Below are 23291 nucleotides of genomic sequence, written 5' to 3'. Positions count from 1 at the left end.
TATTTTGCACCGGTTGGAGTTCTTTTCTCAAACTTAACACGATTCGCGTTAAGTTTTTGAAGCCAAGCTTCGCGTCCAATGTCTTTAACATTGCGAATGAACGCACTCCAAGCTTGCATAAGCGAGACTTTATCTCGCTTATTATTGCCACTAAACCATCGATGCTTTAGAAAAGCATCGAGATAGAAATCTTCCTCAGCGCGAAAGTTCTTCGCGCTGGGATCAAGGCCATGTAGCTTTGTCGCAATAAATAAAGGATATTTATTGTGTGGAGTAGTTTCTCCAGACAAGCTATTAATGAGCCTTTCTGGCAAAAGCCACGGCTTCTTTTCAGGGGCGAGATTAGACATTTTACTGTCATCACTCCCCTGAGTGGTACCCGCTGAAGTAGGGGTACCACGAGGACTTTTCTTACGATGGCTTACGCCACCGTCGTCACCTTGCACAGAGACACGTGCAGGTGACCGTATGGGAGACCGTACGAGAAATCGTACGGGCGATGAGGGATCATCCTCATCGTCGGATCCAAATAGACTGTTTACACGTCTATCAGAATGAGCCCTCTCATTCGAAGGCTCATAGTCAGCCGCCTGACGGGTATCAGGCGACTGTTCCATTCTCCCCGAGTCGGCCACTTCATCCAACTCGCATTCGTAGTCGACCTCCAAAGAGGGGTCGTATATACGTGGTGAATCACCACGTGCACTCGCAACACCAAGTGTTGTGCGAGTGGAAGACACTACGGTAGACGGAACGTCTACCGCAAGAGATAGGAGTGCGTCACCCGTGGCTGCACGAACCGCAGCCGAAGGCTCAGCACTATCATCACCCGCATGAATTGTTCCTTCATGCGATGGAATTTAAAATGATGGATCTGACCAATCAAAATCATTTTAAAAATTAAGTGGTCATTTAGCGACCAATCCATCTAATGACATTCAGAGTGATTGTCGTTTAAGGGAGGGGTGATGTAACGGGGTGTATCGTTACATGAAATTAACACTTAAAGGTTGTTAATTAATATATTATCTAAAAGGTAGATAACATTTGGAGGATATTACTTTATGTAGTAATATCCTGAATTCTTATCCATAAATAGGTGTAGGCCATTATGTATATTTATTCCGCAGACTAATCAGCTGTAGAAGTAATCAAAGAGAGTTACAAGATAAGATAGAAGTAAGAATTCATTTACATGTTTAGTATTAGGTTATAGTTAAGTCAGCATTTACAAAGATAGATTAAGAGACACTTAACTATATTAATACAGTTTTCATTTTACCCTCTTAAGTTAACTTGTCTTAAGAGAAGTCTTCCTCTATACGTACAGTGTACGTCACCTAACGAAAGGCACCACTCACAACTGAAGCAGTGTGAAGTGGACCTGTACTGAAACAGTACAAGTCGCAGTGCCCCGTTACAATCACTTAAACGTTACTTTTGAGTAATATGGCGAAATTCTTGGTGAAACAAAGGCACTCGACATGAGATCGAGCACAAACCGGTTTGAAGTACTGTGTCATGAAGCAGTGGTGAGGATAATATCACAGTTGCAAATCAACAGTGAGCATCCCACTGTTGCAACAATAAGTATTCCGTCGTCAGAATTACTTGACGACAAATGTTCTCGGTGTAGCGGAGCTAACTTGCTCCTAAAGTCAGAGGAAGACTTTCAGACTCAGAGAGTCACTTAGTTCTATTGAACTAATGGGTTTAACAACTCATGGAGTCGTCAAGCTATTAAAGCTTACGGAATCCTAGTTCAAGGGATTCAGGGTTTCGTTGAACCAAGTGGCAACTAGTGCCCAAGAGGATATACTCCTTTGGAAGGCTTCTATCTCTTACAGATTAATGCGCAAACCTTAGGAAGGCACACAACGCTTTATGATCAAACGGGGAACTGCACTTTATTTACTTATTTGAATCTAAAATCGTTCTCTAGCTAATTTAAAAAAAAGATTTCGGCCGCCAGATTTATATCTGGCGGCGACAACATTTGTTACCCATAATTAATGGGACTTTAAGTATCTAACTATTTTAGGATATGATAAAAGGCTTTTTTACCCATAAAGTAAATGTACCACAACAACGGTTTTCCAACCGATGTGTCCCCCATTACACCCCCCCCCCATCAGACTGTTGACACCACAGTGACAACATTCGCTTCATTTCCTCTTTGCGGTTGGAACCTAAATTGCTAAGCATTTGGTTGTATTTTCTTTTTCTCTGTCCCATGACAAACAAGCGTGAGTCACAGACTCTTAGCTCCTTCTTCGACGATGAGGGAATGGTGGACTTTTAAAGTCACTCTCCATCAGAGGATGAGGAGTAAGAGCGTCGCTATTACACGCCTTCTCCTTCAGAAGAACGTCGGCGAGCCCGGAATCCGTTCCCAGAACGTGTTGCCGCTGATGAGCAGGACACCGGACCCTGAGTCCAACATCTTTACGAATCCGCTCAATGAAGAGCAAGAGCAGATAATCCTAATAGAGGAAAGAGCTCGTCGTCTAGCTGCCGAGACAGCGAAAGCTAAAGCTCATAGTGAATATAAATTCTCTCCGCTTAGTGCGGACGAGCGTCTCAAAGAGATAGCAGGTCATAGCTTGGCCATCTGGATCTCTGGTGACCCGGCGGGGACGCCGGAGGAGAGCACTGCCCGCGACGCTCTTCATGAGCAATACCTTACGCCAAAGGTAATGACGCGAAGCCAGTATCTGACGCGTTTTTTACGTGATCAAGCCCGTGGGGCTTCGGTGACCCCATGAGGGAAATTCCGATCGTTTTGTTTCCAAACGAAACAAGGAGTGAAAACGAAGTCTCATTTGAGAACTGGGTCCACCGGGCCCGCAAACTCCGCAATATCTGGAATATTAGAGACTTTGCGGATAGAGGTGATGTTCGTTTGGAACGGAAGCTTCGCTTCGACTTCGCTAAGCTTAAGGCCAAAGGCCAGTTACGTTCGGCATTTAAGCCACAAAACGAAGAAAGGCCTAGCCGATATTTCAGTGCTTCGGTTGACCGTACAACCAAGGATCGAAGCCGCACTGATGCTTTAGATCCACCTAATCCCACGTTTAATGGTGGGAAGCGTCGTTTGACGCGAGTTGACCCTGAGCTTGGCGCTCAAAACGTCAACGGCGTACGGCAATCTTGCCGAAGAGGTACCTCGAACTCCCAAGAGTTTTCAGAAGAGGGGTTCCCTAGCCACTTCACCAGATACTGGTATTGACCCTCACGACGACGTCGCTTTAAAAGTTTCTCCACATGAAACTGAGGTTCTTCGCGCATAACGCAGCGCAGGAGGGGCTCTACGGCACGAGGTGCAACTTCTTTGTGAGGTCCTTGCTCGGGTTGAGAGCTCTTTTGAGGCGGTTCGGGACCGTCTTTCGACGCTGGAGCGTCAGCAGCCTCGTTTAGAGGGCCAGTTGGATATCATGGTGAGGATGCAGCAATCTGCGGCACGACCGCCTGTCTCGGCGCAAGCGCCTTCAAGTCCACGTGGGAAGGGTCCCGATATGGCTTAAGCAAGCCAACGTAAAACACTGGGTGTGTACGCAGCTTGCTGGGAAGGTTTAGCGTATAAGCTAGGCCCTTCTTGGCCACGACCGTAAATGGATCAATAAAGCGCGGGCGCAATTTGGTCTTGAAGACCGCCGAAACCAAGTTGGTAGGTAGGTTCTTAGCGTTTGGTTAAACTCGGTCTCCAACCATATAAGAATTAATACAGCTTCTGCCTTTTGGCATCTGCTTGTTCTTTTTGTTTGTCTTGGTTATCAGCCATCGTATCCCTTACATGTCTTAAGACGCTAAATCGCGTCGCGACAAACTCGCTTACTTGTTTCCGAACGGTAGGTGGTCATCTCGGTAGAGAAAAGACCTACGGCTCTACAAGCCAGATTTATTAAGGGCCCAAACTTTATAAATGGGTCAGCACATATGTTCGCCCATGCGAAACGTGCCAGCGGGCTAAACCCTCGGCACATGCTGCTGCGCCACTGGCGAGTCTTCCCGTCCCCATAGGTTGCTGGGAGTCCATTAGTATGGATAATGCTTTTGGGCTACCGAAAGATTCAGCCGGTAACTCCAATATAATGGTCTTTGTTGACCGTTTGAGCAAAACGGCTCACTTAGCGGCCGTGCCGGATTCCATTGATGGAGAGGGTACAGCTAAGCTGTTTATCGATCGCGTGTTTCGATAACATGGTTTGCCAGTGGCAATTGTCTCTGATCGGGATAAAACAATTAATTTATAACTATTATATATATATTTAAAAAACAAATAAAACAATGTCATTAAAAAATATTTTTTTGATGAATTTCAATATCTTTATGATTTGTTGAGAAAAGCCATCTAGTTGACCATTGTTTTATTGTAATATTTTGAATATTGAGATACCTAAATTCTGTTTTCAAGAAAATTTACAAATTGCTGGCAATTGTAGGATGTGCTTAGTTTCCCGTTTCAAAAGTAAATTCTGGAAATCAATTTTCCGAGTGCTTGGCACCAGTTTGGATATGTCCAATGCGGACCATCCGCAGACCGATGGTCAAACTGAACGTGTCAATCGCGTCATTGAAGACGTTTTACGCAGCGTGTGTGCTCAGACACCAAAGCGCTGGAGCTCAATGCTCCCAGTAGTGGAGTTTGCGTTAAATAGCGCTGTTCATGCCTCTACAGGCTATACTCCGTTCTATGTAAACGGTCTTACCCACCCGCGCGTTCCATTAACGATACCACTGCGTGGTTCAGGGCTTGGTGGAGGAGAATTGGCCGATAGGCTTGCTGATATCAGCCCTGTAAGGACAATATCGTGTGCCTCATAGAGGATTCGGTATTTCAAATCATCATCATGAGGAACAACGACACGCGGAGGGTCCGCGATGTCTGTGTATTAAAGCAACAGGTTGTTATCGATTGAAAATCGATGTAACCTTGCACGCAAACGTGCCGGTAATTTAATACCTGAATTCGAGTTCTTTAAAGCTCGTAGCAGAGCTACACACTGTTCATCCTTGGCGTAAGCCGAACGGATTAATTCAGGAATAGGTGACGCGATAGTCATTAAATGAGAAACCTCATAATCCGGCCTGCGTGATAACGCATCGGCCAAAGCATTTTGCTTGCCGGGTTTATATTTCACCTCGAAGTTGTATTTCGCAAAAAAGGATAGCCATCGGGCCATTCTGTGTGAGAGATGGGGCGACTTAGTCGCCGTGTGTAACGACGCGTGATCTGTCACAAACGGCTTTGAGCTGAGCAGATGAACTTTGAATTTGACGAGAGCTTACTTCATAGCAAGTAACTCTTTGTCATGAATTGGGGGGTTCTTTTCCGCACCTTTTAGCTGTCTAGACTCGAACGCAATAACACGTTCGTGCCCATCAACATCTGTTTGTAAGAGAGCACTGCCAATGGCAAAATCTGATGCGTCACAGACGATACTAAAAGGCCAATTTGGGTTTGGCAGTGCCAGAATCGGGGCATGGATAAGACTATCCTTAACTGCTCGAAAAGCATTATTTTCGGTGCTAGTCCAGCACCATTCCTCATCATTTTTAAGGAGATTAGATAATGGCCAAGCCATATCAGCGTAATTTTTGCTATATTTGTGTAAATAATTGGCGAGACCCAACCACTTACGCAAATCCTTTTGAATTTTAGGAACTGGCCAATCTACTATGGCTTTCACGTTAGCGGGATCCGCTCTAAGGCCTCGCTTTCCAATGAAGCATCCTAAAAAAGGAATTTCGTCTGCGCCAAAAACGCATTTAGATGCATTGGCGTATGCATTGGCATACAATTTGTTTTGTTCGCATGCACTCGAGCACTGCTCGCAAATGGTCTAGATGGTTTTCCATATTCGACCGACCCTGCTCCGCACGACTGTGGACAAAATGTCATCGAAATAAGTTGTGCATAACCTCGATGAGGGCGAAACAGTTGCGTCACCAGACGATTAAATGTTGCCGGGGCGTTGGAAAGCCCTTGTGGCATAACAAGCCACTGCCATAACATGCCGCTTGGGGTGCTAACCGCTGTGAGCGGGATATCACTAGCTCGCATGAGCAATTGGTAGTAGCCATCGACTAAGTCCAATGCACTGTACATTGTACATCCCACCATATTATTCTATAGAACATCCTTTCTAAGAATGTTGTTTTGTGCTGGTATACTGACAGCATTAAGCTTATTATAAGCATGTACAATGCGCCATTTACCATTTAGCATTTTGACACAAAATGTTGGTATCGAATGAGGAGATTTGCTCTCTCGTACCATTCCAGCCTCGTGCTTAGCACGGAAAAAATCGTCAATGACGTCACACTGTTCCTTTGGTAAAGGCCATTGTCTTGTGACACAGTATTTGGTTCCCGGAATTAATTCAATTCATGACGAACACCTCTATCCGGAGGTAAAACAGATGGTGGGTTATTACATACCAAAATCTTGAAATTCCTTAGTTAAGGAATAAAAGGGATCCGTAGGATCTTTAAGGATCGATGGCCCATTTCGCGCACTAAGTGAAGCTTTTGTGTCATCCAGGACAGCTTCGTCTAGAAGTGACGATGAGTTTGACTCAACCATAGGTCGAATGACCACCATTTCGGATAAGTCAGCACCTTTTTAAGGCTCATCCGCACGCATCAATAGACATTTCGTCTAGCTCTAAAAGAGTATGTAACGAGGGGATTGCCGCAAGGTTAACTTCCCCCTCAATTTTGCCGGTTACGCCGTTTACAAGCGTATGTACTTGCTCACTCGTATCACTTTGTGAGGGTATACACGCTTCGTGTCCATCCTGTCTTGGAGTGGAGACAATACGCCTCTTAGAGGCCGGGACCTTTACGCCCCGGGTTTTCCAGCCTGTATTCGTTCTATACAAGACATGGTGTCTAATTTGACATCCGACAAGGAGTTAGGTAACTCAACTTCCTTATCCAGCGAACGTTTACGTGTCGCTTCACGTGCATTAGGAGGGTTTGACCCAAAATGCCCTGGCGAACCGCCAATAGTGTCACTATTGACATTCAGTATGGTGCCACCTCGGCCGACCACACTCGGTGGACTTAGACATGCCACTAAACGTATCTCAGGGATATTGCACCCTTGAGGTCCTGGCGAACCGCCAACAGTTTTACTACTGACACTCAGTATGATGCCACCTCGGCCGACCATACTCGGTGGACTTAGACGTGCCACTCCGCGTATCTCAGGGATATTGCACCCTTAATGATTCGGCCTTAGGCCAACAATGCTTTCAGCATTTAGTGAATCGTTATTATAACGAATGTCACTCGACGGAGTACGTGCCGTTCCACTTATTTCTGCTGAGTCGGGCTTAAAATTAACGTAAGTAACATTAGAGTTTATTAACTCAGACATGTCAATGTCTTAAACACTGGCAGACTCATTCAATGATCCGCGCCAATAGCACTTTTGTTGCCAAGCAAAGGTGGGTTCATGACTCTCCAAAACTTTGCTAGGAACATTGCGCGTGGCACCTAAGATCTTAGACCTCCAATCGATCAATGGCTCATGGTGTTCTAACCAGGCCATAACAAGGATGAGATCATATCTCGAATCCAAATCAAGGACAAGACAGCTGTCCATACTGTTAAAGTCAAGAAACTTTATACCTAAGTTCAATGGAACTTTGTGAACCGTGACAAGAGTCCCAGTCGCTAAGCAAACAGCGATTGTATCACCTTCATCCGCTATAAGCGCCTCAACGTATTGGTGACTTCCTTCAAGGGAAAGGCGTCGAGCATAATTGCATGACGCTCCTGAGTCAATTAAAATTGACCACGGCTTATCAAAGCCCTTTACAGTCACTTGAGCGACTAGCAATCCAGGCTTGTACTCTCGCCCCGTGCCATTGAGCACCGAGCTAATTGGGGCTAGGTTCTGTTTATTCTCACCTCCTTGAGGTTCAACAGAGCCTAGGTCTTCTCCAATAGGGCGCCCCGCACCTACTGGGCATCGACGTTTTCCCGCACCGTACCAGATCTCTGGTATAGGTCGGAGTTTGAGCTCTTTCGAGCTTTACGCGAATTTCGAAGAGGGCAGGCAGGGCGTAAATGTTTCGTGCTTCCGCACATATAACATCTACGGATGGTCTTATGCTGTTCCACAGCTTGAAGAGTCTCTTCTCCTTCCTCAACGAGGCTTAAATCTATAGGTTCCGCTCTATTAGACGGAACCCATGTGCTCGAAGAGCTTGTTCGGTAGACAGGCGTGCTAACGCGAGCAGACTTAAGGTCAAACTCGGCGCGTGGCGCTATGGCAACTGCCTCTTCGAACGTAGCCAGATGAGATCGGAACAATTCCGTCCGGGCAACGCTCTCATTGAGACCCCTGATCAGGCGGTGCAAACATGCTGGTCATTTGCTGTTTCAGCGAATCCCATGAGGAAAAAGCGTAGCTTATGGACGTGCTGCACGATAGTGCCCACTCCATGGCTCAACTTCCAAGTTTTGAATGGCCATAGCCACCTTTTGCCGTTCTGTTAAGAACAAGGCGGAATCAATGGACATTTCCATCTGCTTAATCCAAAAGGGAGATTTCTCCCTCTTTTCCCTCAAATGTCTTCACATTTACAGTCAGAGGGCGAGCCCTCGGCTCTGAGTCAGGTACAGAGATGTACCGGGTTGGCATAGATGCCGCTAAATGGTGCTGTACCTGACCGATCTGGAGGCTTCGTACCGCATGAAGGCTTCAAGCCTTGCATGCAGGACCTCTGATCCCTGGGAGATAATAAAATTCCACGTGCTCAAGCCCGAATAAGGTTTTGAGCTTGTCATAAGCGGCGCGTTGCGCTTCTGACAATACTAAAACCTCTTCCATTTTCGTGAGAAATAAGTCTTGTAAAGACTTAGGCGTAGATTGACAACGAGTGTTTCCAGGTGTAGCGGAGCTACCTCGCTCCTAAAGTTAGAGAAAGACTTTCAGAGTCAGAGAGTCACTTAGTTCTATTGAACTAATGGGTTTAACAACTCAGGGAGTCGTACAAGCTATTAAAGCTTAAGGAATCCTAGTTCAAGGATTCAGGGGGTTGTAGAACCAAGTGGCAACTAGTGCCCAAGAGGATATACCTTACAAAGGCTTCTATCTCTTACAGATCAATGCGCAAGCCTTAGAAAGGCACTTAACGCCTTAAGATCAAAAGAAGAACTGCACTTTATTTACTTATTTAAATCTAAAAAACTTAAAATAGATTTTGGTATTGTCGCCGCCAGATATAAATCTGGCGGCGACCACATTCTCTACCCATATTAAATGGGATTTAAGTAACTAACTATTTTAAAATTAGATAAAAGGATATTTTACCCATAAAGTAAATGTACCACAACAACGGTTTTTTAACCGATGTGTGCCCCATTACACTCGAGCTCAGCGAATTTGGCTCAGGGCAAGCCTACGAGCAGAGAGGCACTTTGACGTAACACCACCTAGACATGTGCCGCCAGACATGTCACCAAACACGTATTTTGGCGTGCACCAGCGTGGAGACGCTGATGCAGCTGCAAACGTGGATATGGCACAGGTGTAGTAGCCGGCGTTACCTCATCAGTATCAGCACCACTATTTTACTAACCGGTCACGCCACAGCAGTTTGCATCCCGACCTCAGTTGGAGCGTAAGCCGGATACACGTCGTTGGAAGTTGGACATTCGCCCCTTTCGACGGTATTAAGACCTGTATCAAGGTTAAGGAAGCGGTTGCTTATCCTAAGGTCGAAAATTTGTTTGCCAAATACAATCCGGAGAAAGGGCGTGCGAACTTTCGTGGAGGGAAGATATAAAAAAGTTGACATTCTTGGTCGCCACCTAACAGGAGTAGCTGAAATATACTACAATCGACAAGTTGAATGATGGTGGAGGAGGGGCCGACGATGACACATGCAATGCAGAGTCTGCTACCCCTTTTTGCGACCAAGATCACACCTGCATAGAGTTTGATACTATTCACGGCACCCAAGAGCGCGAGCAGAAGGGCAGAGTACAAACTGTAGTAAGCGAGGCCTGAGGAGGCGCCGACAATTTGGCGCAGGATAACATCGTGCACTATGCCGATCCGGCGATGAGAGTATCGATGCTGGCAAGATTGAGCCTATGCGCACTGAATACCTACGGCAGGTAGAGCAGTTGGCTCACTTCGCGCAGTCAACGGAAACGAACTGAATAGGAATGTAGGACGAGACGTCGTTAGAAACGCACAGGCTGGCAAACCAGATGCACGCAAGTGTTACAGGAGTGAAAAGACGGGACATCTCAAGGCGTCGTGTCCTAATATGAAAGGGGATTTTCCAAGTTTAAAGACGCTGATTTCGTAGTGGCTATTAAAAGGACAAGCAATGAAGAAGGTATATGGGTGCTAGGCAGCGGCTCAAGTCGCCATGTCAACAAGGTTGACTTGCTAGGGGACGTAGAGGATTGTGCGAGCAAATGTATCACCGCTAATGTAGGAGCACTGCGCATTACGAAACGTGATAGTATTAATCCGTGTAAAAGTTATGGGAAAGGCTGTCAAGATGCTCCTGTTTGATGTCTACTATGCCAACAATTTGGAGATGAATATCTTGGCGCAAGTTGCGAGTAATCAACTAACGAACGAGCGGACGAATCAGTCCCTTCAAAATTAGCTGGTGTTGCTCGTCAAAAGATCTCTTCCTTGGAGGATGGAAAGGAAAGTCTGGTTCGTGAAAACTACACTCTCCGTCGAGACTATCATGCTTTAGCTCGGGACCATCAGCTTTGGCAGACGCTTTAGACCGTTCCGGGGTGATTCCAATCGGAAGAAGCCTCGTACGGAATTTACGGGCAGAGACTAACGACAAAAAATGTTTCCCGGTTTAAGGCGATGCGTGACATATTTTTAGATATTGCTTAATCGTTTTTAGTCCGACACCAATTTCCTACGGTCTACTCGAGGCTAAAGGATATGGTTTTTCCTATCGCGTGATCGACGATACATATATTGGACCTGTAACATTTGATGTCGAGACATCCAATAACGCACTTGTTGTGCGTGCGCTAGACTAGTATTGTGCAAAGAGTGGTAGCGATGTCTTACTGTCCGCGATTGCCCACAACGAGGCAGAGGTGTAGCAAAAGTGCAGCAAGATCATTGATGCACTTCCACCGACGTTGGGACATTTGAATTACGACACATTTTATACGCATCGCTAAGGATCCTGCTTCTGGAATTGTACTTGCAAACATACAGCGTGCAAATTGTCCAACTTGCGCGCAAGGAAAGCAAACTAAGAACCAGACATCTCGCATGGATACGATAAGCAACTCGCCGATTGTTGTGATTGGATTTGATCTGATCAGATCTAAAGGGTCCACTAGCACTGAAAGATTGCCTCGGAATTCGGTACATGAGTATTTTCATCGACTATCGTACTAATATCGCCAAAGTTTTTCTGGCTACAGCCAAGGATGTCACAGCTCAAAAGCCCAAGTACTTAATGGCATTTCGTGCAACAAATTAGATGTCGAATTCATGTCCTCAGAACAGACGGAGGCGGTGAGTATCAGACGCTGGACATGTTTTGCAAGGGAATCGGCATTGCGTGACAAATAAGCGAAGTAAAAACCAAGCCAGCAATGGGAAGGCCGAAAGAATGCACCCCACCATAATGTGCACGGTGTGGAGCATGATTTTTGCTTGTTATTTATCTACAAGCTAAAGGGGGACTTCGTTGAATATTCGGCGTATATTCTAAATAGAAGCCTCAGTGACGCCAACGCAGGCACGCAGTCGCCACTCTAACTGCCCACGACCAGCACGCCCATATTTAGGAAAATCGTGGTATTTTGTTCACCATGTACGGTATGCTGCGAGGCGAAGAACAAACCGATGGGCGACAGAGGCAAGGCTGGTGTAATTATTGGAAGAAGAGACGAAATTAAGGGCTATCGAATGCGTTTCAGAGAAAAGGCTTGTCATTGTGACTCAGCATGTTCGTAATATCAAAACACTCACGTCTACACAAAATGAGCAGCTCAGACGTCCGGTTCTCGAAGATGAAGATACAGCGACTAGGTTGATCACTCCAGTGAAGTGGCAAAGATCGGGGATGGAAGAGTTCTTAAACTCACGATGCTTATGGTAATCTTCAAAAAGGTGTCAGGTGATAAAACTTTTACTTAGCCCTAAACAAGCTCGCGCTGTGGAGATTAGCGTAAAAGAGGCTGAACCCTGAAGAACAACGAGCAGGCCATGCGCAGCAGTCAAATAGACAAGTGGATTATTGCTATCTAGGAGGCTTCTTGATAGCAATGATCCACTCGTCCGATGCCTGGCACAAAAAATGCAAGGTCATTTAAGTCGTTTCGGAGTGACAGCGATGCACGGGGGCATCCCTAACGCCTGCGTTTAGGCAGACAAGAAAAAGGACATTGGGCTTTACCTTCGTATTCTGCAAGGAATGGAATTGCTTGATTAAATTATTAAGGATCTTTTGGTGTGTATGATGAGAATAGACTGGTTTTACGACTTGTTAAGTCTCTCAACGAGCTAAAGCAGGTCGGTAGATTATGGAGTCGGCTGCTGCATGAAAACTGTAAGAAGCTAATTTTACGCGATGTACGGCTAAAATGTGCTTGCGATAAGACAATCGCAGGCGTTTACGTTGATGATTTGCTGGTAAAAGTATCTTCTGCAGCGCTGGTACAGAAGTTTTTTGTTTGTGTCTATGGGTACCTTGTCTATCAAGGACCTCGGGAGGTGCGAAAGTTTTTTTGTATGGGCATTGAGTTGGAAAAGAGTGACGGGTACACATTGGATCACCAAGCTGCATTGTCACGCTAAAGCTAATGAAGTTAAATTTACTCGTGATTACGCTATTAATGGAACCTATAAGCCGGAGAGTACGTGGAATCTCGATTGATGAAGACTGACCTGCTGGCCAAGTCACTCCCGGCGCCAAGAATGACGGAGCTGCGCGATCTTATTGAAATCGCGCTAAATTGGGGTTGTTAGATTAAATAAGGCGTCGAGTCGACGACAGATGAAGTATTAATATTAGATGGACCGTTACAAAACCGGCGTTGGTCGCCCACTCTAGAAATTGCATGGGTTACGCGTTGCAAGGCTGGTTGTGAGAGCACAAATCATAAAGGCAGGGTTTAAAGATACACAAATCTATTCTTCTTCTTGTCTACCTCTTGTGTAACGGGGTTTTCCGTTACATAAGTATTTTTTCGTGTAAGAGGAGTAATACTGATTTTTCCTATCGCAGGAAACAATCAAGGTAGTACAAAAATTATTACTATTTTTAGTTCTGAATTGAATACTAGCAACAATATTACATTTGATATATATTGATGCAATTAAATTAGCTCTATTGATTAGTTGATTTAAGTCTAAACAAACTCCGCCGATCGTTTCAAGATACGATTGTGCGGTGCGCAAGGAGGCGCCATACTTAGTATAGAACTTAATATATTAAGCTTCCTAGTAGATAAAAGATCGTTACGTAGAAAGCCAAATATATTAAACAGTTTTACTTTTCCCTAATTCTAGTCCTTTGAACTACCTTTGGTAGCTATAGCCTCTTAGCTACCTAAACACAAACCTCTGTACTCTTGTGTACTTGAAGTTTCGCGGCACCCTACCTAAACTGTAATCAGCGTAAGGTTTACTAGTACTGAGCAGTACTAGTGAAAGGTACCCCGTTACCCCTTGTAGCACTTCGTAGTCCGTTCAACGGCCCACGCACGTTCCATCCAACATTGACATGTGGACGAAGAAGGAGGGAGCTTCCAAGCCCCTCAAGAAGATTATTACGCAACCGTGAGAAATTTCCTGATTTGAGTGACCTCGAACGGAGAGCGGTCGAGAGAATGAGTTTGGTCGTAGGCGAGCCAGCCGTTGGCGCTATGCTGTACACTCTGGGCAGAGACGAACAGCATGCGTCCATAGCCGAGTTCATTCAACACGAAGTCGACAGGGCCTAAAAGTAAGTAACCTTGCTTCACCATTAAGGCTCTCAACACAAGGATGTGTTGAGAGAACAGGGTGCTCAATAGTTGGAACTATTGAGACAGCAGCATGAATATGCTACTAACGGGCCGACGCTCCCGCGTCGACCCTAAAGCTTAAAGATCGAGATCTCAAAGTTTGAGGCAGTCAAAGGCGACTCCCTTTTGGGATGGATTGTCGATTTAGACGACGCCATAGAAGCTCGTCGTCTCAGTGATGATGCAGTGAAACTGAAAATTGACATGTTCAGCTTAGCCGGACGTGCCAAATCTTCGGCCTTGAGGCTCAAGATTCACGACTTATAAGTCTTTGAGTCGTATAAGATCTTTGAGACCTGGCTCTTACAAACATTTGAGCCACCACGTGCCGAATTCGGGGCTCGAGCTGAGCTCTTGGATTGAAGCAGGGCAAGCGTGACATTCACGCTTATGCCCAACATACGCGATAATTGGTCATTTGAATCGTTATTCATCCAATTAATGAACAAACACATGTAACTCTGTTTATAAAAGGTCTTGCAGACGGACCTGTAAAGACCCACCTGTTCCGGCTAAAATTAGAGTCGCTGACCAAGCGATCTCTATAGCGGGACAGGGGGACTTAAGCCTAAAACCGGCTTACGTCCACCGAGACGATAAGAAAACTGAGGTCCAGAACCCATGGATTTCTCGTATGTAGAGAGCGAGAAACCTTATTTTTTAATTTACAAATGGTTACAAGATTGTTATCGTTGTCAAAGACGGGCCACTACGCCTATTAGTGTAGCGCCCAACGGCCAATGCCTAAAACCACTGAGCGAAAAGACTGGCCATCTCGCTAGGAATAGCGGAGGACGCGAATCCGACGCTCTTACAAAATCGCAACGGCGAGGCGGGTCGTAAAAATGGTCGGGGTGAATAGGTGCGGAGCGCCCTACTGATTCAGCAACGTCAAAAGAATTTGCAGGCTTCTTGACGAAAGTTGCTCCTCACTTACAAACATTAAGTATAACCGCCCCCGGGGATGAGGTTAACCTTATCACCCAAAAAATAAATGTGTCAGATAAGTTGCCACTTATATCCCTAGTCGAGTTTGGGGCGTCAAATAGCATTATTTATTAGACGCCAATTACTAGAAGATCGCAGACTCAAATATGTTGAGCGCGATATCCTTCTAACGAGGATAACAGTGCGCCTAGCAACAGGCGCATCTGAAACGGTTAAGAAAGGTGTAGTTGGTATCCAATACACGTGAAAGGGTAAACAGTACGATAATGATTTCATGTACTAGATTTGGATGACAAATTTGATGTCATCCTTGGATTAGCATGGCTCACAAAGTACGAACCATGTATAAATTGGCAGCATCAAGCCGTGACGATGCCTGTCTCTTGTTCATCAGATGGCCAACTGATGAACGTCTTGGAGCGTCCATAAGCGTGTGGATGTCCTACGAGTGCGACGGCCTCACTTATGATTCGGTCGTTAGCATGACTGCACAAGAATTAAGTGCAAATACCCAAAAACATTGTGGAGTTAGATCCAGACGGCTGCGCACAATGCACAAGCACAGGCAGCGTCGAAGGTCCACCATTGTGACGTGGAGAGAGTTGCCGACGACTGTGCAACGCACAGGCAGCGTCAAGTTTGACCACTCGATTAAGTATAATAGTACGAAACAAGGATGCTTGCTTGAAAAGCAACAATCAAGAAAAGTTGAAACGTTCGTCTATAAGAGCAGTGCAAAAGTCCTAGATCGGCTGGAGAGTCGATCGTAGAGGATCTCGCTGTGGTAGCGCAACCACAGCTAGAGGCAGTTGGGGAGGTCACACCCCAAATAGTTTCTGTGGAAAGAGTTTAATTCCAAAGATACCACGGAAATCTGCGTTGCAAGGTTCCCAGGTACCTTTGGAATTAAACTCAAAAGAGGAAATGGAGACAATCAATTTAGTGCATGCATTCAATAAACTGAACGCTGCAACTGTACCGGCTCATACGCCGATACCACGAAAAGACGTAATCATAGACGGTGCTCAAATAGTACTATCTTTTCGTCAATGGATCTGATGGATGGATACTATCAGATCCTTATGTGTGAACAAATTCTCCGTTCACAGCGGTAAGCACTCCAAGCGGTAAGCACTCCAAGCGGTATGCTATGGGAGTGGCTAGTCATCCTACAGGGACTAAGTAATACCCTGCGACATTTAACAGCTGTGTAACTAATCTGCTGAGATCGGTGCAGGACTTTGCACCACGCTATTTTGATGACGTCTTTTTTCATGGCAGAGCCATGAACGCAAAGACGGATGTTGAAGTACATCGTACCCACGTCCGAATAGTTCTTACACTTATGCGTAAGCACAAGTTGTACGCAAATCTCAAGAAGCGTATATTCGCTGCAAGCGAAATACCACTTCTTGGGTGGATCGTTGGTAAACAAGGTGTACGCTCGGATCCAGAAATGATCAAGGCGATCACCAATTGGCCTGTTCCAGTCGATGTAAAGGAACTTAGAGAGTTCCTCTAGTTAACGACGTACCTGCACAAGTACTCACGCAATTATACTGAAATGACAGTACATGTTTCTTCTTTATTGTAAAAAAAATAAATGGTTATTGAATGCTATTGTCAGCGTTCTTTCGAGGATATTAAGAAAGGCTTGATTCAATCGCCAATTCTGGCGATTGCTGACCAAGACCGACCTTTACATGTGGTCCTGGACGCCAGCAATTTTTCAATCTGTTGGTTAATGAAATATGCCACAGACGGCGCAGAGCGCGTCGTCTGTTATCAATCGCGTCAGCTTCAACCAGCCAAACGCAATTATCCAGTGCACGACAAGAAACTCCATCAAATACTCACTGACTAAGTTTAGGGTCTATGTCTTGGGAGATAGATCGTTCATTGGATATGGGCCAAGCGTCCTTAAGCACGGCCGTAAGCAGTCCACACCTCTCGCAAAGAATGGCAAGATGGTTGTATTTCTTTGCGGAGTATATCTTCTCAGTGTGATTCAAACAGGTCGACTTAACGTCATCGCTGCTTCCCCATCGCGCTGGCCCGATTTAAAGATGGCTGCGCAAATCAACAGTAAGGATAAGCCCACTGTTGCAACAATAAGTGTTCCGTTGGCAACATTATTTGACGACGTTAGAAGAGCTTATCAAGACTATAAGGCTCTTAAAGGGCTGATGGATTACCTTAAAAATCCATCACAACAATCCTTTAAAGGATTGTCGAAATTTATCGATCATCAACAGATCGATATACAACACGCAATGGTTTATTGTATTCTACAGCTATTGCTGGCGGTAGACCTTGTGTCGTCATCCCCACTCATAATGGTTTGCGATTACGCATCATGTATGAGTACCACGTTGCACCAATAAGTGATCATCGTTTACGTGAGAAGACTTATCTTACGATAAGAAGCGACTTCTACATGCTACGCCAGTATGAGTTCGTCCGCAAGTACATACGTGCTTGCAGAGTTTGTCAGCGGGTAAAGTCCAGTGCTTTATCATGTGCTCCGTTACAACCTCTGCCTGTTCCGGCAGAGTGTTGGCAGTCCGTATCTATAGACTTCGTCTTCAGATTCCTCGATAACACCCACAAGGATAATGGTATTTTTGTTTTTCTTGATCGTTTTAGCAAGATAATACATCTTGCTGTCGTCCCAGAGTTTATCACAGCCAAAGGCTGTGCTCGTGTCTTTGTTGACACAATATTTCGACTCCATGGGTTGCCGCGTCAACTGTTCGATGATCGAGACCCTAGATTCACGGCTGAATCTTGGCAAAGAATGTTTAAATCACCTGGAAAACAGTTGAAGATGTCAGCTTCTGATCATCCTGAATTTGATGGTTAGACGGAGCGGGCAAACTGTTTTCTCGAAGAGATACTTCGCGGATACGTCCACTCTTTGAAGAGTTGGAGCGAGTTCTTGCCGATGAAAGAATTCGCCATCAACGAATTAGTGCATGATTCTACAATGAATGCACCAATTTTCATGAATAGCTTACACCGCCCACATATACCGTTATTGTTTGAGAGTAACTCTTATTTGGGGGGGCTCGCTCGAGCAAAGATCCTTCTGGCTCTTGCTCACCACACTTAGCCCTAAGGTCAATGCGAAGGATACCAATGTTGAGTTAGTGACATTAAGTGCGTCATCCCAGGCCGAAACCCTTGCGCTCAGTTGCCGTATGGTATAATTTTGCGCGCTAGCTCAGGCACAAGGAAAACTTCGATTAGCGTCTAAGTTTCCTGCTGACCTTTCGCCAGCACCACGTTGCCGACCCGCGACAGCTTAATTGTTTCGCCGTCAGCAAGTGACACTCTTGTTCACAATCTTGTGAGCTCATCAGCAGTGTCGGATCGTTGAAGAGGTGGCGACTGGAACCACAATCGAGGACCCTGTAGTAAGCCCCAGTGTCGCCGACACCGCCTATCGCCATCGCCAGGTCGTGACAGCACGTAAGCCGTTTCTCCTTTTGCCTTCGCCAACAGAAAGCATATGTTTGCATCACGCCTGCCACGACGACCGCCGTTCAAATCTCCAGTCCTTTTACTGCGGCATTCAGCGTTGACGTGCCCGATCTTGCCGCATCCGTAGAAAATGCGCGTTTTCTTGCATATCGTGGACTCATTTATGTGCGCCACAACCTCCTTTCCGAAATATCAACCCGATTGAGCTTCCATCTCGATGGCTTGGGCAAAATAAGCTAGCTCCTCCGCGTGCACAAGATTAGTCGATAGCTCGGGTGACGCATACCTGACGTTGCTATCCAGCACCTGCTGCTCCACGCCACCTACCGCGCCACTGACAGCCACTATGTATAGGTAGTGCTCCGGCGTTGAGCGCTTGATCTCTTTCTTCGTCGTGAAGAGCTTCATGGCTTAAGCTGCTGTGATCGTCGTCTTGAACGTGTCTAGCATACGTTGTATCACGTACTGCAGCGTCGGCAGCACAGTCCACCACGATCAACTTGCTTGTTGAAGTAAAGCTCGGCGGCCCCAGTGAGGTACTGGCCGAGCACGTCGGTCGTGACATTCTCGCTCCACAGGAAACCGCACGACTCTTGTGTCATGTCAGCTTGACGCCAAAGGTCTTACTCCAGTCGAAGAAACCTAGATCTAGCCCTACAGTACACCTCGGTGCCGTCAAACTTGTGAATGACAAGCTTGCGTTGCCTCGCATACGGTGTTCGGTACTGCGTTGGCACAGGGACTCGATGCGGTGGCCTGGCGGCCCATGAGGCATCGGCTGTGACTGATATGGCGGCAGCTGAGAAGGCAGCTGCGGCAGTGGCTAGGTGCGTTGCTGCGCAGGGTGTCGCGTCCCTATCCTTAGGTCGTCAAGCCGACCACCAACACGTCGAGCTTGCGGTGAATCATGCCGTTCGCATGTAGCCTGCCAGCAAAGTCAGCGCCAACATAGAGGTGAACAGCCCGCTTTCTTCGGCCCCGTGCATCCGCTCGTGCTCTTCAATCTTGCGTGTAATGCTTCCATCTTCTTCATCCTCGCATTCATTCCGGACAGTATTTTGAGAACCTTGGTCAGCGCTTCAAAGTCCGCGCTCCTTGCGTGAGTGGGAGGGATGACGACAGCAGCAGGCTCCGGCGAGGCCCTTTCGTGTCCGATGCTGGCGGTGCCTATACCGCGTTGTGTCGTCGTTGCCCTCTCTTTTTGGGCTCACATTCTATTCAATATTGAAGTCTTAGACACTATAGTAAAAGGATTCTGTTTTTGATTTCCGTTATGCCTTCACCTACTTTCCACTCGCTACCCTTCCTGTCCACGCATCTGCGAATCCCTATATTGTTTTGCACAATGCGTGCAGTATACGATAACAAGTACAGCGGCCGCCATTCCCATCGTCGTCCCGCGCGCCTCGTGTGCATTCGTACCTACGACGAAACTCTCATTGACATCATTTGGTACCGTGGGTTGGCAAGTATGCAAAACTTACGGTCAAAATATTGGCAATATCCTCTCAATTGGAATAATAGTGACGGTTGTGGCTATGCAAATTTCGCGCATTCGCTCGGTTGGTGATTCGCGGTGTATACTAATGGTTATCATACCATTACTCTGCACCAATTTGCTCTCGTATTGTTACATATTGCCGGTGCCGAAAGTGTCACGGTCGATTTCGCTCCATTTATTTTGCCGATGGCGGCTAACTTGCCGCTCGAGCAACATACAATCAAATAGTCACTAGTGTATTTGCATCTCCTCTGTACTTCTTCGAACGCACGAATACTCAATCGATAAAGTGGCAATACGCATGCTATTGACGAATTGCTTCCCTTTACTCTCAATCTTTTTTTACGGGATGCGGCAGTCATGGGACCGTAATTGTTTATTGTATGGAAATCGCCTCATCCTTGGACTGCTTGTTCCATTGAGTATTGTATGCTTTAATTTGCAAATATCTTTCGTCTGACCTCACGTCATCGGAAGCAATTGGATGCCGCAACTCCATTGTCACTCTTGGCTATGTTTACGGATACTTTGTATGGTCTTGTGATCACTCGTGCGGCAAAAAAGAATTGTCATTTATTTAAAATAATAATTATTTAAATTGTAGCCAACGTGTGCCATTCCTTCAAGCTACTACCAACGCGTGGTTTGGACTGCGTCTGGACTTCTTAAACATCTGTGCCACGACGTTTGTCGCGGTCTTTGCCGTTGTGAACGTAAACATCACGGGTTCTGTAAATCCGGGTACGCTTGTGCTCACGTACGCCCGTCCCATTGTCGGCAAATTCAATGCCCTTTTTACACTTTTGTCGACCTCGGAACGACAAATGATTGCGTCGAGCGAATGCACACGTACACAACTCTCAAGTCCGAAGAAAGAATGCAAAATTCTAAAATCGTTAAAACAATCTTCCAAATCTGTGGCCAATAGCCTTTCCTATGTAATCTATAGAAACTCTTTGTTGCGGTCTTTTGTCCTTTGTGATTATAGCTGCAGGTTACGTGCTCTATGCTTTCAGACATCCAGTGCCGCGCTGAATATCGTGCACTTACCATTCTATTAATAATTACAGTGAAATGGCCATTACAAGAAGACTATTTAGAATCCAGAATATCTTTTTTTCATTGAAATGTAACAATTAAGAGTGTAATTATCTAGATAAGTGCTCGTGCTATATTTTCAGTTATTGGTATAACTCAAAAGCCAAAATCGCTATTCGAAATTGTCATTTTTGCCGGATGGTACGTATTGACGGGAGGTAGGAAGAAAATGCGACAGTGTAAAGAGCGCCCGTTTGTTTAGCAGCAAAACTCTCCTCAGTGTCCAGGATCGCATACTATTATGTCATTTCCAAAGGCCTGAATTCGAAACTAGCTCTCGAATAATGGACTGACAGATTAATGTGGGGGCATGAGCAGATATAGTCCTTAGAATGTCAGTTTAATTAAATTTGTAACGGGCCAAAGTTGCCCAATGTTACACACAGTCCCCGTTAAATACACTTGTGTACTTAAGGGGATGTTCAATTACTTAAAAAAAGTAATAGACCCACCACTCGGGTGTGGTTCTCATTTGTGACCAACCCTTGTGTATGTGGTGCACATACGTACATTCACATAAGGAGTGATGACGCCTAGTGTCATCCGTGATGACGGCTAGCGTCATCCTTCACGCGAGGTATACACCCGCATATTAGTGTTATCTACAGAGATAACAGTTTTGATTGGTAAAAAAGGTATTTATATTTAATGCGATTAAATATAAATCAGTCTGAAAACTACTTTCTACTTAGAACGTGCGCACGAGGAGCCAGATAACCGCTCCCGTGACGACATTTTACTGGAGTGCGTTGGGTGAGGTCGCTAAGACGCCCACCACAACTGTCTCACTGCACGCAAGAGAAGCTGTTTCAAACGCTTCCTCGCTGTGCTAGGGTGTGTAGCGTGGCTGCATTACGACGTGCCCGCCTACACTTGGTATTACTTGAAATCTTTCCCACGACCCGCATCTCTGCGTGTGTACGTGAGGATAGCCTCAACATCGATTGGGCTCACTTTCCTCACCTCTCCGAACATCATCGAGAGGTGGCAGGGCATAAGGCGCAGGGGCTTGGTGAACAAGCCCTAGTCAGGCTTCTGGGTTGTCCTCCTGAGCATCATGTTGCTCAGTTGGAGCAGTTTGAGGCATTCGTGCTTGGACAGCGGACAGCCGCATCCGAGGCACATAGCCATGCTGCAGCGTTGTCCGTTCACTCAGACTCAGGATGAGCTGAGGAATGAGCAGGCTCGGAGCGAGGCTCTCAACAGGAGATGCTCTCTGCCTGGCCGCATCAGCCGAGGCCATTCGGATGGACCCGCCCAAGTTCGATGGAACTGCAGCGCGCACGATTGTCCACTGGTCATTAGCCGTGGAGCAATGCGGTGTTGCGCAGCTCATCGAGGACGACAGCCGGACGGTGTCGTACGCCATGTCGCACCTGCGCGGTAAGGCCTCGGAGCGGGCTTCCTCGGCGCTTATGGCGGACAGAAAGACGTTCCCTACATGGCCAATCTTCAAGGAAAAGATCCGCGCCATATACCTTCAGGCGCGCTTCTTTCTATGCGCGACAGGCGAAGCGATCTCTGCAAGAGTATGTGCAAGAGATGCGCTCGCTGTCGGCGTCCATTAACGTAGGTCCGATTACGGAGCACATTAAGGTGCCCACGTTTATGAACGGACTACGGCATGGCCTATCGCGACTGGTCCTTTTCAGCAAGGAGCCGTCGAAGATGGAAGAGGCGATCCAAATTGCCTTAGTTGAGGAAATCCTACAACAGTGCCTCGGCGACGGCTTGGTACAAGCCGTCGGCCGAGAGGTCAGATGCCACTCCTGCGGCAAGCGCGGCCATGTGATGGCTCGCTGCTATGCCAGGGTCCCTGCTGGGGCAAAGATGCCCAGCAAGAGGACTCCCTACCCAAAAAGCGATGGCAAGAACCAGCGTGCGAGACGCATGAGTTCTGCATCGACCACTGAAGGGTCGGGAAATGCAGGAGCGCAGTAGGGGTGGGATGCCCTACTGACGCGGACTCTGAAGCTACCCCTAAGTTCAGAGTTGTGGAACAAATGGGTAGCATAGTCTCTGAGGTCTCGAAACGTCGGACCTCTACCGTGCTGGTCTATAGCGCTCATGTAAGAGACTATGACCAGGTGATGACCCTCCTAGTGGATTCGGGTGCATCACAAAATTCTGTGAAACTCGCGGCTCTAAGAAAGAGACCGGCGATGTTTGAGTCGCTTTGCCAGGATGGCAAGCGAGAAGAGGCGACCGTTCGTTTAGCGAACGGCGCGCT

General features: G+C 46.4%; 1 protein-coding gene across 1 annotated transcript; it reads left to right on the top strand.

The window, feature by feature from the left end:
- Positions 1 to 20323: 20323 nt before the first annotated feature.
- CCR75_008178 (uncharacterized protein) lies at positions 20324 to 21024 on the top strand (the record flags this gene model as incomplete). The annotated part of the gene is made up of 3 exons (XM_067966232.1): positions 20324 to 20331; positions 20568 to 20901; positions 20980 to 21024. The coding sequence occupies 3 exons, from the start codon at positions 20324 to 20326 to the stop codon at positions 21022 to 21024; spliced, it is 387 nt and encodes a 128-aa protein (XP_067818643.1).
- Between the last annotated feature and the right edge of the window lie 2267 nt (positions 21025 to 23291).

The sequence above is a fragment of the Bremia lactucae genome, linkage group LG10 (genome assembly GCF_004359215.1).
Source record: "Bremia lactucae strain SF5 linkage group LG10, whole genome shotgun sequence".
NCBI lineage: Eukaryota > Oomycota > Peronosporomycetes > Peronosporales > Peronosporaceae > Bremia > Bremia lactucae.
The sequence above is the reverse complement of the archived record's forward strand: the minus strand, read 5'-3'. Positions and strand labels throughout refer to the sequence as shown.